We start from the raw sequence: 15,748 nt of genomic DNA on the forward strand, positions 1-15,748 counted from the left end.
ATTAACTGGAACTTTTTATTGATGATCCAAGATTAAATTGTTTTAGGATTAATAGCTAAACCAAGAGATTGGTGGATTTTTTTTTTTTGTTGCTACAATGGTTCTTGGCAATAAAGCTTATTCTGTTGACACGTTTATTTCCCTTTTAAATGATGGTACATATTAACCCTACAAAGCCAAACAAACCATATCTATCTATATCTATATCTATCTATCTATCTATCTATCTATCTATCTCTCTCTCTCTCTATATATATATATATATATGCGTGTATGTGCAGATATATATAAAGGTAGATGTATAGACATTTACAGTTTCTGAGACTTTTTGTAGTATTTATTTTTTATTTACTTATTTTAGGACCTAAAAGTAGCAATAAAATCAATAATAAATATCCCATCAATTGTTGTATTATATAATACCAAGTAATGTCTGCATGGGAGAGCTAGAAGCAAAATATGCTTAAAACAGCAGCACTCCCAAAAAACACACGTAAAAAAAATATAAAATGTGCAAAATATACTGTTAAATCAAAAACACATACAAACTCCTGTTTATTTGACTTATCCATGGAAAACTTGCAAATCAAACAACTTATCCTGTTACTAACTTGTTTTGAGATTCTTCCCAGGGGATTGGCACCTGATCAGCAGCATCTTTGAGCATGGACCCCTGCTACAGTAGTCAGTTGCTGTATGCTCCAAGCATGCTACATTTGACTAATTTGGAAAGGACCCATATTTATAACTTGGCAGTTCAGCAAAACCCAAGTTTTATTTGGAGTGAACCTATAGGACCATTTCCAAATGATAATGGTCTCAGCAGCACATGCACTGCAACGTAGCCATGAAGAAATGTGTTCAGTGATGGGTCCAAATTGACCTGAACCCAACCGAACACTTATGGGATTAACTCGGGTGTCATATTCATGTCGGAGTGACCAACAATCCCTTTTTGGTTTACTTGTGTCATATGCTGATTGAAAAAATAATAAGCCATTTCACAGCAGTGTGTGATTAAACTGGTAACCAGAATGATAATTAGGAACTAAGTTGTTGTGACCTCTGTTTGAGTTAATAAATTGTTGAATTGCCAGTACATCTTATTTCCAAAGACTTTAATCATAGCAACATAAAACAAGTGTAAATAGCAGAATAAACTTTGGCATTGGAGGAGGTGATTTGGTAAGTTTTTATGGCTGCAACTTTGATACTTCAACTCTGCTGTTCATTGTGCAAATTTACTAATGTGGCACCATTTCATAAGGAGCTATACAGGCTTTCCTTTAACATGAATTTACAAGAATATTTGTTACAAGAAAAAAAATTAACCAAACTAAAATTTCATTACTTCTTGTGCTCAGTTTATTTATATGGAACAAAAATAGTATTTATGTACAACTGAGTCTCATATAAAGAAAAATAACTAATTTTTGCTGTTATTTAGTATTAATACATATAATTTGCTGTGTTAATTCATAAAAAAACATTTTTAGCTTTTTATTGTATTATTGTAAAGTGTGTGAGGAAGCTGTACAAAGGTTAACCACGATTGTGTAATAGATTGTGAAACGAGATGTCCGCTGTCTATTCTCTCACCACTCGTCCAACCCCATGAAGGTTCACGTCAATTGGTCAAAACACCATGGGGGGGTTGCTACATCGCTGTCTGTGATTGGTCAGTTCTATTGCCGATCAGTTTTGTGGGCGGGGATAGAACAAATCTAGGAAGCGAACTCAGAAGTGACAGTGACGTTCGCCTCAGATAGGGTGGACAAGAAGTCAAAATGTTGGTCATTTTACCGATTATTTGTGTTGCATTAATTGTATTTATACTGAAATATGTCTTTGGAAGCTCCGGGCCCAACCCGTTTGATAAGGACACTCGAGAACCGCTGAAAAAGATGGTTTACGACAAAAAAGAGAAGAATAAAGTCCTAAAGCAAGGCAAGTTTAATGTTCAAAGTTGTTGATTTAGCAGCTTATTTACTTTACCTGAACAGATTTTAGTGCAGCTCTTTACATACTCAGTTGGGATGGCAAAGGGCGATTCTTTTGTTGAATGGAGTTAAAAATGAATGGCTTTGTTAAATTATATGTGGAATAGCGAGTCTTGCAAGGCTAAATAATGGTAGATTAAAATCTGAGCAACTTGTTTTACAGGAATTTTACAGTTTTGCACTTGTTTTAGTTGTCTATATGGTTGGAAAATGTCCAAAATTGTATTGTATTAGAGATTTGGAGATGCAAAAGCAAAAACTTCTGCTCGTGATGTTTTAAACTGACATATATATAAATATATATATATATATATATATATATATATATATATATATATATATATATATACATATATATATATATATATATATATATATATATATATATATGTTAAACAGTTCAGAGATCCCACTTTCTCTCTGTCCATGTGCATGAAACAGAGCAAGCAGGTTTTTCTTACATCTGTGAAGCTGATGTAAAGAATCTGCACTTTATGATTTGCGACTGGAACAGTCTTGTTTCTTGTTATGTTTCTTTATTTTAACAGCACCCATGACTTGTTTCTATGTCTTTTCTGTAGGTTTCCTGGCCAGTAAGGTCCCAGAGAACCTGGATGCGATTGTCATCGGCAGTGGCATTGGTGGGCTTGGGGTTGCGGTGCTCCTGGCTAAAGTTGGAAAGAAAGTGCTTGTTTTGGAGCAGCATGATCGGGCTGGAGGATGCTGTCACACGTTCACAGAGAAGGGCTTTGAGTTTGATGTTGGTGAGGAAATGGCTCAAATATGTCATTCCTATGGGAGAAATAAGAAAAGCTTTCTCTGAATTAGCAAATTTGACATGTTACTTTTTATGTTTGCCTTCAGATGTGTTTTAGTCATGTCTAACTCTTGTAAACCATAGGAATCCACTATATTGGTGAGCTGTTGGATCATAAGCCATTTCGCTGCATGCTGGACCAGATGACCAACGGACAGCTGCAGTGGGAGCCTCTGGAGAACCCCTTTGACCATGTTGTACTGGGGCCTCCAGAAAATCGCCGCCGCTACCCCATCTATAGTGGCCGTACTCGGTTCCCCGAGGAGCTGAAGAAGTGCTTCCCTGGAGAGGAGAAGGCGATCGATGAGTACATGAGGCTGGTGAAGGTATGACACAGTGGTCAAAGTGTACCTGAAGCTTCAGGACAAAAACTTACATAATACTCTAAAGTAATTATTTCAACATAAATATGAATTTTTCTCCTTGTGAACTTTGTAGCTGCACTTTGGCATAGAAAACATCCTTATCCACACTTCAGCTGATGTTGTCTGATCAAAATCAAAGGTCAGAGTTCTGCGTAGGACTCTGCAATATTACATAGTCCAACTTGTGTATATTTCCCAGACATAAAAACATAGTCATTTTACATCTCTTTGCTGTAGCACTGGGGTGCACATTGTATTTTTCCAAAATATCATTTGATCAATGGCATATAGTAGTTTAAAAGAATGAACGGCACAGTGCATACTTTAAAAAAAGTGTTTATTGTTTTTATTCTCCTGTGAGATGTGAATGAATTGTGAACTTAACCGTTACCTTCGCCATAAGCAACAATGATAAAATACCTTCTTTTGTTTTGTCTCAATGATCCCTGAGAGGAGTTTAATATCTGTTAAAGCTGGGGTACGTAATGTTGCTCAGAGACTTTTCTTTTTTTTTTTTTTACTCTGGGTGAAGTGGTTCCTCATCCTGATAGTAGTCTACACATTTTGTAATCATGAACAATAAGAAATATAGTTAGACCCCTCAGTTTACTGTAAATCTATAAAACTTTGACCAATCAAAATGTTCAGGCCGAATTGAAGTTGTTCATTTCTCATATTTTGTAAGCTTCTTCTCCCGGCTCTCCTCCTCCCTCAGAGCATACCTGATTGCCACACCCTGCATATAAATGGCATGTTAGGATGAAAATACAAAGTAGTGAAGAAGAAACTCTGAAGGCAAACATGGCTGAAACATGGCAGAAAAAAGCAGGAAGGATTTCCGACCCGGCTCGGTTTATTTGCCTCCTCCCGCTGAACAGCCGAGAAAGAGAAAATCGTTGGTGGAAAAAGCCGAGAACTAGAAAAACACTCGGAGAGCGAAAACCTCCGCCACGGCCTTAAAAGAATTCCTGGATCCAAACAGCGATCCGGATCACCACCAAAATTAAATCAGTTCTTCCTTTTCATTTTTCCAACAACTCCTGAAAATTGAATTAAGATAACTTTTTGAGTTATCTTGAACACAAACAGATCAATGCCGGTAAAAACATAACGTCCTTGGTAAGAAAAAAAAGCCTTGGATCACGCGAGGAACAAAACCAAAGGGGCAGGAGCCACGACGGGGATGCTACTTTCACATCTTGCTTGCTCTCCAACATTACCTACCCCTGCTTTAAACTTCCCAATTAGAAAAGACAGAGTGAAATGACCCTGAAGTATCTAAGAGGCAGCCATGATGGCTGCTACTTAAATTTTCTAAATGCTAAGGAAGGAACTCTATTGCTTTTTAACAATTTCCTAGCTAATACAGAACAACATTTTATTAAAGTAAAGGTAATAATTCTGTAATAATTCTCTAATTTCTTTTAGTTCCAACAATCTAAACAATGTTAACTTATTTTCATTCACTCATAGCAACTGTGATTCATGTGAATGAATAAGAGAACAGGAGGGTCACGGCATAATCTCTTTAATTAGAATAAATAAAAATATATCCATCCCTGATCAGTAATAGTAATGTTGATGTAGGTATTTCTGTTATTATTATTATTATATATACATTTTTTAATCTCTAGAGAATTTTGTATTTTTTAATTTAATCATTGTCAGTCCAAGAAATAATTCAATGTCTGTATATATATGTATATATATATATATATATATATATACATATATATATATTTATTTACATAAAAGTAAAAAATAATGTGGCAAAATGAGTAAAAAATATCAGTTTTGCAATTATTGATCCTGTTATTTCTGACAAAATGGATGAAAATAAAGTTTAAAAGCAAAATAAAGCAGGTACTGTTTAAGGCAGAAGACGCATGGAACAAGGGATTTAGATTCATTTAGACTAATTTGATGTTTGAGCTCATCACTTAAAAGTAAATTTGATTGCTACAGAGCCACCTACTGGTGGCCATGATAGGTGTTTGGGACCATGTCATGAAGTTTTCATATTTCCATCAAAAACAACACTGATGACACTTTCGTTCCCTTGCTGTGCCATCCTGATCATCATCTGTGTTTCATGTGTTTTCCTCAGAAAACTGGGCGTGGCGTTTGGTTCCTCGCTTTGCTGAAGCTCTGCCCCCTCCCATTGGCTAAGTTCCTCATCCACACAGGCCTTGTCAGACATCTGTCTTTCTTCTTCAAAATGGCCTCCCGAAGCCTGACAGACGTGGTCAGTGAGCTGACAGAGAACAAGGACCTCAGAGCTGTCTTTTCTTATATCTTTGGGACCTACGGTGGGTTTGGCTGCAGCTCTGTCCCGTTTATTAGATCTGATTCATCAGTCAACATGATGCTCACAGTTTTTCTCTCCTCCTCTGATCTGTAGGCAACATACCCAAAGATGCCAGCTTCGCCATGCACAGCTTATTGGTCACTCATTACCTCAACGGTGCCTGGTACCCTAAAGGAGGCTCCAGTGAAATTGCCTACCACATGATCCCCATCATCGAGAAGGCGGGGGGTGCTGTCCTGGTTCGAGCCCCAGTCAACCGCATCCTGTTCAACGATGCCAATGAAGCTAATGGTGGGAAGGATTTTCTTTGGTTTATGACACTCCGCAGGATTCTTCAGAGGAAATAAATTTACAGCATTTGTTTTGTGGTTTCAGGTGTGAGTGTGTTGAAAGGTCAGGAGGAAATCCATGTCCATGCCCCAGTGGTCATCTCCGATGCTGGCATCTACAACACCTATGAGAAGTTGCTGCCCAAAGAGCTCCAGGCCGTACCGGGTAAGATCGAAACCAGCACTTCTTCTTGATTAGTATTTATGTTTTTAAAGGTTCAGTTGACAATGTGTCTAAAAAATATGCTGGTATGATTACTGTTACATCCCTAAGAATGAGTAACACCTAAAGAAGCATGGTTACAACCTCAGATGAAAACGCAGAGAAAATAAAAAAATCCAGAGTTAGGCACATTTATTCACTCTTCACAGACAGCTTCATAGTCACATATTCAACACCAGACAGCCATTTGCATCAGGGAGAGCCAAAGCCAACATAACAAAACACCCCTGCTTACAAAACAAAAAGACAACTTACCTACCCACCAAACAAAACAAAGTACAAACCTACATCTAACCTACTCTACAGTAATATAAACAAGAGAAAATGACCCCATTTGACAAAACAAAATGGCAGCTCTCCCCTACAAGGCCAATCTGGAAAAATGCTCAGGGTTATACCAAGCAACAATAACCAACAGATAACCCACAATGTCACTAAGCTGATGCACAATACAGACATGGTGTGAATGGCAAGTAGCCAAAAGGCCCAGATGCCGAGATCCTGAGGTCTTTTAAAGGCCACTCCCAGACCTGATTGGCTGGAGGAGGCTGCCACACAACAGCACAATAAGGAACACCTGGGAAGGGAGTATAATGCACAAATGAGTATGACACATTCCTGTAACAATTACAAACAGATGTAAATGTATCTTTCAGTAGCAGAAAAAAAGCTCCAAATGCTCAAACTAGAAGCATTTAGAAGTTCAGTCACTTTTTTTCTTTACTTTGAAACAAGATTATCTGGTTTCATCATCTGCCTGGTGTTTCAGTGACTAATCATAACAACACTTGAGAATTTTGAAGCAAAATTGCTGCAAAAGTGCTACTTTATTTTTTTTTTTCAAATGAGTGCAATGACTCATAGCTGTAACATTTGTTGCCATGCTTCTTTTTGCAATCTGTGCTGTGACTCTCTCGCCTTGCAGCTGTCCAGAACCAGCTCAGTATGATGAAGCATGGTGAAGGTGGCCTGAGCATCTTTATTGGTTTGAATGGAACAAAGGATGAGCTCGGCCTGAAAGCAGACAACTACTGGATCTTCTCTGAGAACAATTATGATGAACTGTATGTAACTTTTTGTTGTCATTCTTTTACATTGTGAGGCCATTTTGAACCTCACTGCATGCTGTAGGAGGTGCAGCTTATAGTCCAAGCTGTCTTAGAATATCCTGTTTTCTTATAAAGAGTAGAGAAATACATGAACGGAGAGAGAGAGGAGTCTGCTAAGAAGATACCTTTGCTGTTTGTCGCCTCTCCATCGGCTAAAGACTCGACCTGGGAGGAGAGATCGCCTGGTAAAGATGCATGAGATCAGGATATGACCAGTGAACACACACTGTTCTGGACTCACTTCTTTTCTTCTCTCCAGGAAAGTCTACTTTGAGTCTGGTCAGTTTTGTAAACTATGCATGGTTTGAGGAGTGGAAGGACGGTAAAGTTACAAACAGAGGGCCAGACTACAAAAGTCTGAAGCAGGCGTTCATTGACTCGGCTCTGGATGTTGTTATGGACGTGTTCCCCAAGATCACCAGGGACAAGGTGAGTCTCTCTGCTGTCTTTTAACTTCTTGATAACTGAGGAAAGTGTCACTGTGTCACCTTGAGTATTGTGCTTTAGGACTGTCTCAGATGATTTCCACATGTTCTAAGTACCATTAATGCACTGAAATATCCTGCAGCTGTTCTTCCTACAGCATGTGCAACTCCAGTTTACAACTACAGAAACACAGTTTTATTTCTTATTTCAGATTATTGTTTGGTGCACATTATATTAGACCTAATGCGAGAACATATCTATTTTAAAATTCCAAGAATTTCTGCACACATGTGGTCCATGATGTGTATAATCAGCTGATTTAAAACTAACATTTAAGGCAACCTGTTCTTCTGTGGGTCAGAAAGTTGCTCAGGATACTGTACATGCAGTTAGATGCTTAAAAACAAGAAGTCTGAGGCAATCACTGAAACCATGATTACTTAAGATATTAGACAACCAGTATTACAGTTGAATGTAAGTGATGTAGATTTTTCAGGACCAACAGAGGAAAAATATTAAATGTGTGAGGAGATTCTAGGTAACAATAACTTGCTGCCCTTCATAACCAGTGAAATGTTAAAGCTGTTGTTACAAAATGCAAAAACCTAAAAATCCTACTTAACTGCTGATCCATGATGGTTGTGTTAATATGTTGAAAAAAACTATGTCAACTTTTAATTCTAATACTTTAGATTGGAAGTTTTTGCTCCAAAGTGACAAATTTATCAAGATCTGTTCATACGACCAGTTCTTCCAAATGCCTGGTTTCACACCATTTTGTGCTATTTTTATCCTCAGGAGCCAGGATGTACTTTGTATGTTATTTTTATTTGTTATGTAGTTTATCACTGGTATGTTTGTCTATATGTGAGAATTTGCCAGAACCAGTTTATTAACCCAATAACACTCCAAATAACCTTTATTAAAAAGCAATTCAACACATAGTTGTTGGAAAACAATCACCTAAAGCCAGCAGGTACAGGGTTATGTCCTAAAATCCAAACATTTATTTATTTTGAACAGTAATTAGATTATAACTCAAACATGGATATAAAACAACAAAGCAAACAAATTTAGGAGGTAACACGTGGCGCATAAAGTAAAATTTACAAGGGAGCAATATATATGTTTGAAAAGAAGTAGGAAGAAGTGCAAAACTTATTAAATCCCACCCCTTTTTATATGAAAACCTCATATAACCACACTTACTACACAGCATAAATCCAGATGTAAATATAATTACAGCTTCAGACATCAAACCATATGCAAATAAGTCTAGTCACTCATATAGAGCATACAAGATCTTAACTCACACATACCCCAGAATACACCATCCATAATTACACAATCCAAAACATGGCAACGAAAAATACTCCATCATATTTGCTGCAATTCACAATAATCTGTGCCTAAATACTACCACATAATCCGCCAAACACATCCATGTGCTCCCTGCAAATGCATACTCACTCCCAGACCTTTTAAATATACTCTGTTTTTATTTTTTCTTAAATGAGATTATGTTTGGACATTGTTTATCTCCACATTCAATCCATTCCAGCGTCTCACGCCATTAGTTGTTATACTAAATCCTTTTTTTAGTTGTTCGATATCACCTTATTTTAAATTCTGACCTGTCTCTAAAGTTAAACCCCCCCACTTCATGTAACAGAGTTGCTAATTTAGGTGAAATTAAGTAAAAAAAAAAAAGTTAACTTCTCTCAGCATCATATCTATATGCTATAAAGAAGCTGTAAACAGAGCAGTAAGACTGAAGGAGGAGGGATTGCAGTGCTTGATAACAACAGAAGACTGCAATTAAGGCTGGTGAGGTCATTTCTTTGTAACAATAGGCTATGTCACTGGCGAGTCCAGCTACTGATCCAACTATTGATAAGACGTCATTGGGATGTGAATGGCCAGTGATGGCAGTTTGACTGGATGAGGAATTTTAGCTGGATTTTAGCATTAAGAGGCTAACAGCTTGCATCTCTAAGGTGACAAGGCATGTTTGTTTGTATTGGACATTTTATGTATAAGAAGATTCAAAGTGCTTTACATAAAACAACATAACGGATGGTGCAAACAAAGCATTAAAGAGTCGGTTAGCTGGACATTAGCATGGGGAAGCTAACTGCTCAGAGCTGGTATTTCTGTGGAGATTAGCATGGCGGTTAGCTGGATGTTAGCATGAAGAAACTAAAACTGCATATCTCAAGGGAGATTAACCTAACATTAGCATAGAGAGGTTAAAGGGTATTAGCTGAACTTTAGCATGGAGAGACTAACAACTAAGATACCTAGATAGTTTGAATGACTGGATGGCATTTCTAGACTATAAAACAATAATTTGAAGCTATCACCCACTGTTGACATAACTGTTAAGTACAGTTTGCTTCAAGAAATCTCTTTAACTAAAACATTTTTCTCAATGGGAATTTCTGATAAGTGACAAAAACAAGTAAACTTTTCCATTGCATCTCAAATCATCAGTTCAGTTGCTAGGAGACAAACACAACATGCCAATACATTTATGTCTGCTGAATGTTGACCTTTAAACTACCATTTTTTCATTAAGTTTAATTTATATTTACTTTAATAGTATTTCTTCCAACATTTTAATGCCCTGTCTGTGATAAAAAAAAAAAGAAAAAGAAAGTATCACTTAATTCAACTCACAGCTACCTAAATGTAAATAACAGAAACATTTGTTTTGGTTAAAGTTGGAAGTCCTGCTCTTAAAAAGGCTGATATCTCTATATTTAGACTAGTGATCAGACTGGAAACATCCAGTTAAAAATAACCAAAACCAGCCTAAGAAAATATATTATTTATTAACACTGCTTTATTTTCCTGTCTGTTCAGATTGAATACATCGATGCTGGAACCCCCCTCACAAACACTCACTATATTGGATCTCCCAAAGGTGAAATATACGGAGCAGATCATGGCCTCGCTCGGTTCAGTCCTGAACTCAATGCTTTAATAAGACCTCAAACGCCACTGAAGAACCTCTTCCTGACAGGTGCATCCATGGATCATTAAGCAATCCAGAGCACTAAAATGAATTTCTTCTGAAATGATCTAACTGTCCATTGCTTGTTTCACAGGCCAGGATGTGTTTTTGTGTGGCTTCGCCGGCGCCCTTGCTGGAGCTCTCACCTGTGGCTCTGTCCTTCTCAAACGCAACCTTCATCTGGACGCCATTGCTCTGACAAAGAGAACCAAATTTATTAAAGACAAACTAAAAGGGGAGTAACCATTGACCTATTCTGCAACTTATCAATGGTGTGCAGCGTCTTTACAGCTTGAAGCCTCACAGAAAGTTAACTCTTTGCTTTGATCATTTCACACTTTTTATGTTTAGTTAAACTGTAATATGATTTGTTGTTTCTTGTTTCATTAATGAGTCTTTTGAGCTTTAGATTCACCCGCAGTCATTCAAACAAGGAACATAACACTAAAGTGTCTGAGCTGATTCGTGTAAAATAGTTCAATATTTTGTGTTTCATTGTGTGCCTAATTATACAATTTATTTGCAAACAATAATAAAAAAACTTTACTTTTGCCTAATTATGCGTTGTGAAAATATCAACACAAGCAATAATTAAACACATTATTCACATATATATTTTTGTGTGCCTATTTCTATGCTCCATTGTATATATATTTTTAGATACACTAATATATATATATATATATATATATATATATATATATATATATATATATATATATATATATATATATTGTTTTATCAATGTTTATTATATGTGTTTATTTGTTTTCACATCACTGGACAGTGAATTTGTACACCTGAACACACCATGTGTTCATAAACACCTTGATAGCTGCAATGAAACGTGTGCAAAGAATGGGCTAAAAAAAAAAAAAATTAATTTTAAGCTTTCTGATTAGTTGGCGAATAAAAGGGGGTGTGATTTTCCTCATAATTTTCTGATATTGGTTCACGAAGTTATGCGCAGTTTTCTGCCGCTGGTGGGGACGGTGGCTTATGGGCGCCGAGCAGCAGTCTGGGGTAAAGTTAAAGCATCTTATTATGTAAACAAACAGCAAATTTCAACAATATTTAGCTGCTTCAAATCAGTCTTACTACAGCTGTTGTATGACTTCTTTGTGACCGGTAGGTAAAATGTTAATTACCGGTAAGTTAACCTGGAAACGTCAGTCTCGATAGCTAGCATAGTGTGGCCTCAGCTAAAGCAAGAAAACGCCACTGATTGAACAGTTGTCACCCTAAACTTCGCATTTTCTTTAAGTTTAGGTTAACATCAGCTGAATTTGAAGGAAAATGAACGCGTGCACACAAAATTTGAGTTACGAGCTCCTGACTGATGTGGGAGAAGGCTCCTTCGGTAAAGTGTATAAAGCCAGGGAGGTCGGGGGGAAACAGCGCCTCTTGGCGGTGAAGAGACTCAACTTCAACCTGGACACGCCAGAGACCGGAATACCTCCCTTCATGATCCGAGAGGTGGCGCTGCTGCGTAAAATGGGGCATTTCAACCATCCCAACATAGTAAAGTAGGTTTATGTGTGACGTATCTAATGCATACAGTATGTTTTTCTTGTGTGCCTATTTCTATGCTCCATTGTTTGCAGAAAAGCTGTCTTTTAATGCCAGTTCCCTGTAATTGTTGTTTTTACATGTTTTAAAAGATCACATACATCCAATAGGACTTTTCTTATAAAATGATCCTCTTAATAGTTTCCTTGTTTGGAGTTAATACAAAAATAATTTTACATTGTATGAAAAAAGTAACCTATTTTATGTTGTGAGGTTTTTCATATGAAGAAATTAGGCAACTCAGATAAAATACAGAACATAGGATGTTGCTGTACATTATTTATAAAAAACTAAGTCAGATCATCAAAACTGCATAATGTAACTAACATTTTGGTGTAAACCTGTTACTCAGTGCTTCTGCAGAAAAAGGCAAATACCACGGTGAGATCTCATGGAGAAACGAGTGACAGAAACTCACAGTTTTATTGATGTACAATGGATCTAAGTGTATTGATTTTAAGAAATGTCTGTATTTCTGTATGAATATAAAAAAATTAGATACAGTTACATTTCCATGAAGCCTTAAAGTTGGAAAGAAAACCTCATTGATTAAATGGGACAAAGAACACAAAGGTTTTTCTGTAAGAATAGGACCGAAGTTTATATTTTCCTCTGGCTGAGACCAAATCCTAACTTTGATGTGAAATATTAGGATCTGATATGGGCTTTACATGTAAGGAAACTCACCAACAATATTAGTGTTTGTTTGTTACTGTGTTGGTCCTGTGATGGACAGGTGTCCTGTCTGGTGTGTACTCTGCCTTTCACATAGTAGCTGCTTGAATAAGCCCACATTAACCCTGCATTGGAAAAGTAGGTATGAAATAATGTATGGATGGACAGTTTAGGGATTTATGTTAAATTGGTTGATGTTTCAAGTGAAATTTCTATAGAATGGGTTCTCAAACTCTACATAACACTAGTGGAATAGAAGATGTAGTACTGTATGGTACAGGTACCGTATAGGTTGTGGTTTATATTTGACATTTTTCTTAATTTTACTTGCACAATGATTCTTTTTTTTTTTTTTTAAACACTCTCCTGAATGTTCTGCAGACTTTTGGATGCATCTGCTGTTCCAGTAGGCTCAACTCTGGACCTCACTCTGGTCCTGGAATACATTGACCAGGACCTGTCCACCTACCTCTCAAAAGTTCCTGCTTCTGGACTGAGCCGCGAGTGCATAAAGGTGCAAAGTCATGGTCTGTTTTTCAACTCTAACCTCTCCAGACAGACTAGTAACTGCAGCCGTGTCGCTTCCAGGATGTGATGCTGCAGCTGCTGCGAGGGCTGGACTTCTTGCACAGCAACTTGGTGCTGCACCGTGACTTAAAACCAGAGAACATCCTGGTCAGCAGTCGCGGAGAAATTAAAATCACAGACTTTGGACTTGCACGTATGCACGCCTTCAACATTGCTCTTACTCCAGGTGTAAGTGTTATATTGGTTTATTTTTTTCTCTTTTCTTTTTCTTGTCCTCCAGTGGAGAGTATTTATGTCTCATATTCTCTTCCTGATTGTGCAAGGTGGTGACGCTGTGGTACCGAGCTCCTGAGGTGCTGCTGAACTCTGTCTACATGTCCTCTGTGGACATGTGGAGTGCTGGCTGCATCTTTGCTGAGCTCTTCCTCTTGAGGTGAGGAAACAGAAAAAAAAATCCAGGTGGATTTACTTAAATTAAATAAAACGAAGTTCTTGATTTTTGTTGTCCTGCAGACCGTTGTTCAGGGGCAACACAGAGGTGCAGCAGCTGCAAAAAATCTTTGAGTGAGTGTTGTTAAAGTTGATTTTGTTTAATATATAATGTTATTATGATGCTTTTCACTGTAAATAAAACAAAAAATGAATGAAACATTGTAAAATTAGGGAACAATCACTTTTTCCCCCAAAGTGATTCTGTGTCTGTCACCCCATCTGTATGACCTCAGAGTGTCTTTACACTCTGGATTACTGCTGCTGTTCAGTGGTTCCTTGTCCTCTTTGCCAGGGTGATTGGTTTGCCCCGGGAGGAGGACTGGCCTCAGGACAGTCCGATCTCGTACTCAGAGAGCTGGGGACCCAGAGGGTCCTGCACCGAGCTGCTGCCCAACCTGGACCCAGAGGAGAACGACCTGCTATCTGTGAGTAAATCTGTGTTTTTATTATCACGTTAGCTTTCCTGTCCTGTTCATACAAGACATGATTACACTCACACAAATGCAACATTTCTCACCCACTTTGTGTGTCCCAAAAGACTTGAACTAACAATACCAAACGCGGTATATTTTGAAGTTGCACTGGTGAGCCTCGTTGTAAAATACTGCTCTGCTCTGGAAAATGGAAACAAAATCGTTGAAGTCTTGAGTCCTGCAATTCTTGGAGTTAGTGTGTTGAATGGGTCATCAGATAAACGCTGCAATATGTGAAATAAACAGCCTGCTCTTTCAAAGACTTTAAAATGGCTGAAAGGAGATTCAAGCTATAAATTGAAGCGTTAAAAATATGGCCAGGTGTATGTGTGTGTTGTTTACCAGCAGAGAGGGCAGCAGGATGCACAAGGGAAGGCTAATCAGTTTGTTAACAGGTCCTAGGAAATGACTTGTATATACATGTCATTGTAAATACTAAATAAATAAATAAATATATTTATTTATTTATAAATCTGATAGATAAATGTGAATACTTGTCTGTATGGGGGCCTGGTGTTCATATGTCCATGACAGTAGTGCCTTCGCCATGGCTGTGGTTTCATTCAGCAGAGTGATAGATGCTGCCACCCTGCATGGAGCGTATCGTCATTCAAGCAGCGGTTTAAGGTTATAATTAAACATGGTGGAGCATGTTTAGCTAATGTTGCCATGGTGAGCATAGCTACTGTGCACTATTTACCCTTTGAACTGTCTTAATTTAGGTTGAGGCGGATGGAGACATAAATAGCTTTGCAGGTATTTGGTATTAAAGGGAAGTAGCCCACTGGGTAAATCCAAGCTCTGAGAGGTTGATGGATGCATGAATTTTTTTTTTCTTTTTCTTTTTTACTAAACGTCATAGAAAATGGTTTAACAGTTCAATATTTGTCATTCAGGGCAAAAGTGATGTATCATCTGTGTAATGTTGCTGTGCATAGCTATGCCACCAGTGCAGTTATAAATAGGAAATATCTGCAAGCTGCAGGGCTGCCTATTTTGTGTTGCAATACAACCTACAGATATATGTGTTTTTTTCTGTTTTGAATTTCTGGTTTGATGAATCAGATAAACACATGTTAATTTATGAGAGTTTCTTATTCATTTAGATGAATTTAATGCATAAAGAATCCCTGCAGCAGCTCTGGGACTCTGCGTTCAGAGTGCAGAGGCAGTAATTGTCCTCAAACTGTTAACAAGCTGTGACATCTGCTCACCCACAGCAATGTTTGCTATTCAGCCCGAGTGGTCGCATCTCAGCCGCCAAAGCTCTGGCTCATCCTTTCTTTGTGAAGCACTGAAGATTTCGATCGAGCAAAGAGGAGGAGGAGGAGGACGTGACCTGCGTCTGCCCTGAGTTTCTGGAAGCAGGGAAATCACCGGAGAGTTGTGCCATAAAATCCAGCGTACACCGTGTCAGA

General features: G+C 37.8%; 2 protein-coding genes across 2 annotated transcripts; both read left to right on the forward strand.

Annotated features, from left to right (window-relative positions):
• Window positions 1–1,743: 1,743 nt before the first annotated feature.
• On the forward strand, window positions 1,744–11,188 carry retsat.2 (retinol saturase, tandem duplicate 2). Its single transcript, XM_079253655.1, has 11 exons — window positions 1,744–1,947; window positions 2,582–2,764; window positions 2,902–3,143; window positions 5,290–5,491; window positions 5,584–5,781; window positions 5,866–5,985; window positions 6,968–7,106; window positions 7,227–7,336; window positions 7,411–7,580; window positions 10,443–10,602; window positions 10,688–11,188. The coding sequence occupies exons 1-11, from the start codon at window positions 1,788–1,790 to the stop codon at window positions 10,834–10,836; spliced, it is 1,833 nt and encodes a 610-aa protein (XP_079109781.1). The 5' UTR covers window positions 1,744–1,787; the 3' UTR covers window positions 10,837–11,188.
• A 701-nt stretch (window positions 11,189–11,889) lies between these two features.
• On the forward strand, window positions 11,890–15,628 carry cdk21 (cyclin-dependent kinase 21; the record flags this gene model as incomplete). Its single annotated transcript, XM_079252750.1, has 7 exons — window positions 11,890–12,119; window positions 13,219–13,351; window positions 13,426–13,593; window positions 13,689–13,798; window positions 13,879–13,929; window positions 14,150–14,282; window positions 15,551–15,628. 7 exons carry the CDS (start codon window positions 11,890–11,892, stop codon window positions 15,626–15,628), a joined length of 903 nt encoding a protein of 300 aa, XP_079108876.1.
• Between the last annotated feature and the right edge of the window lie 120 nt (window positions 15,629–15,748).

This window comes from Telmatherina bonti (genome assembly GCF_933228915.1).
Source record: "Telmatherina bonti genome assembly, chromosome: 14".
Classification (NCBI taxonomy): Eukaryota; Metazoa; Chordata; class Actinopteri; order Atheriniformes; family Telmatherinidae; genus Telmatherina; species Telmatherina bonti.

Excerpts from the sequence above, each read along its gene's own strand:
- retsat.2 (XM_079253655.1), top strand. The coding sequence starts at position 1,788 with ATGTTGGTCATTTTACCGATTATTTGTGTTGCATTAATTGTATTTATA. Across the intron at positions 3,144-5,289 it reads AGTACATGAGGCTGGTGAAG|AAAACTGGGCGTGGCGTTTG; the intron begins GTATGACACAGT and ends TGTTTTCCTCAG. Across the intron at positions 10,603-10,687 it reads GAAGAACCTCTTCCTGACAG|GCCAGGATGTGTTTTTGTGT; the intron begins GTGCATCCATGG and ends CTTGTTTCACAG.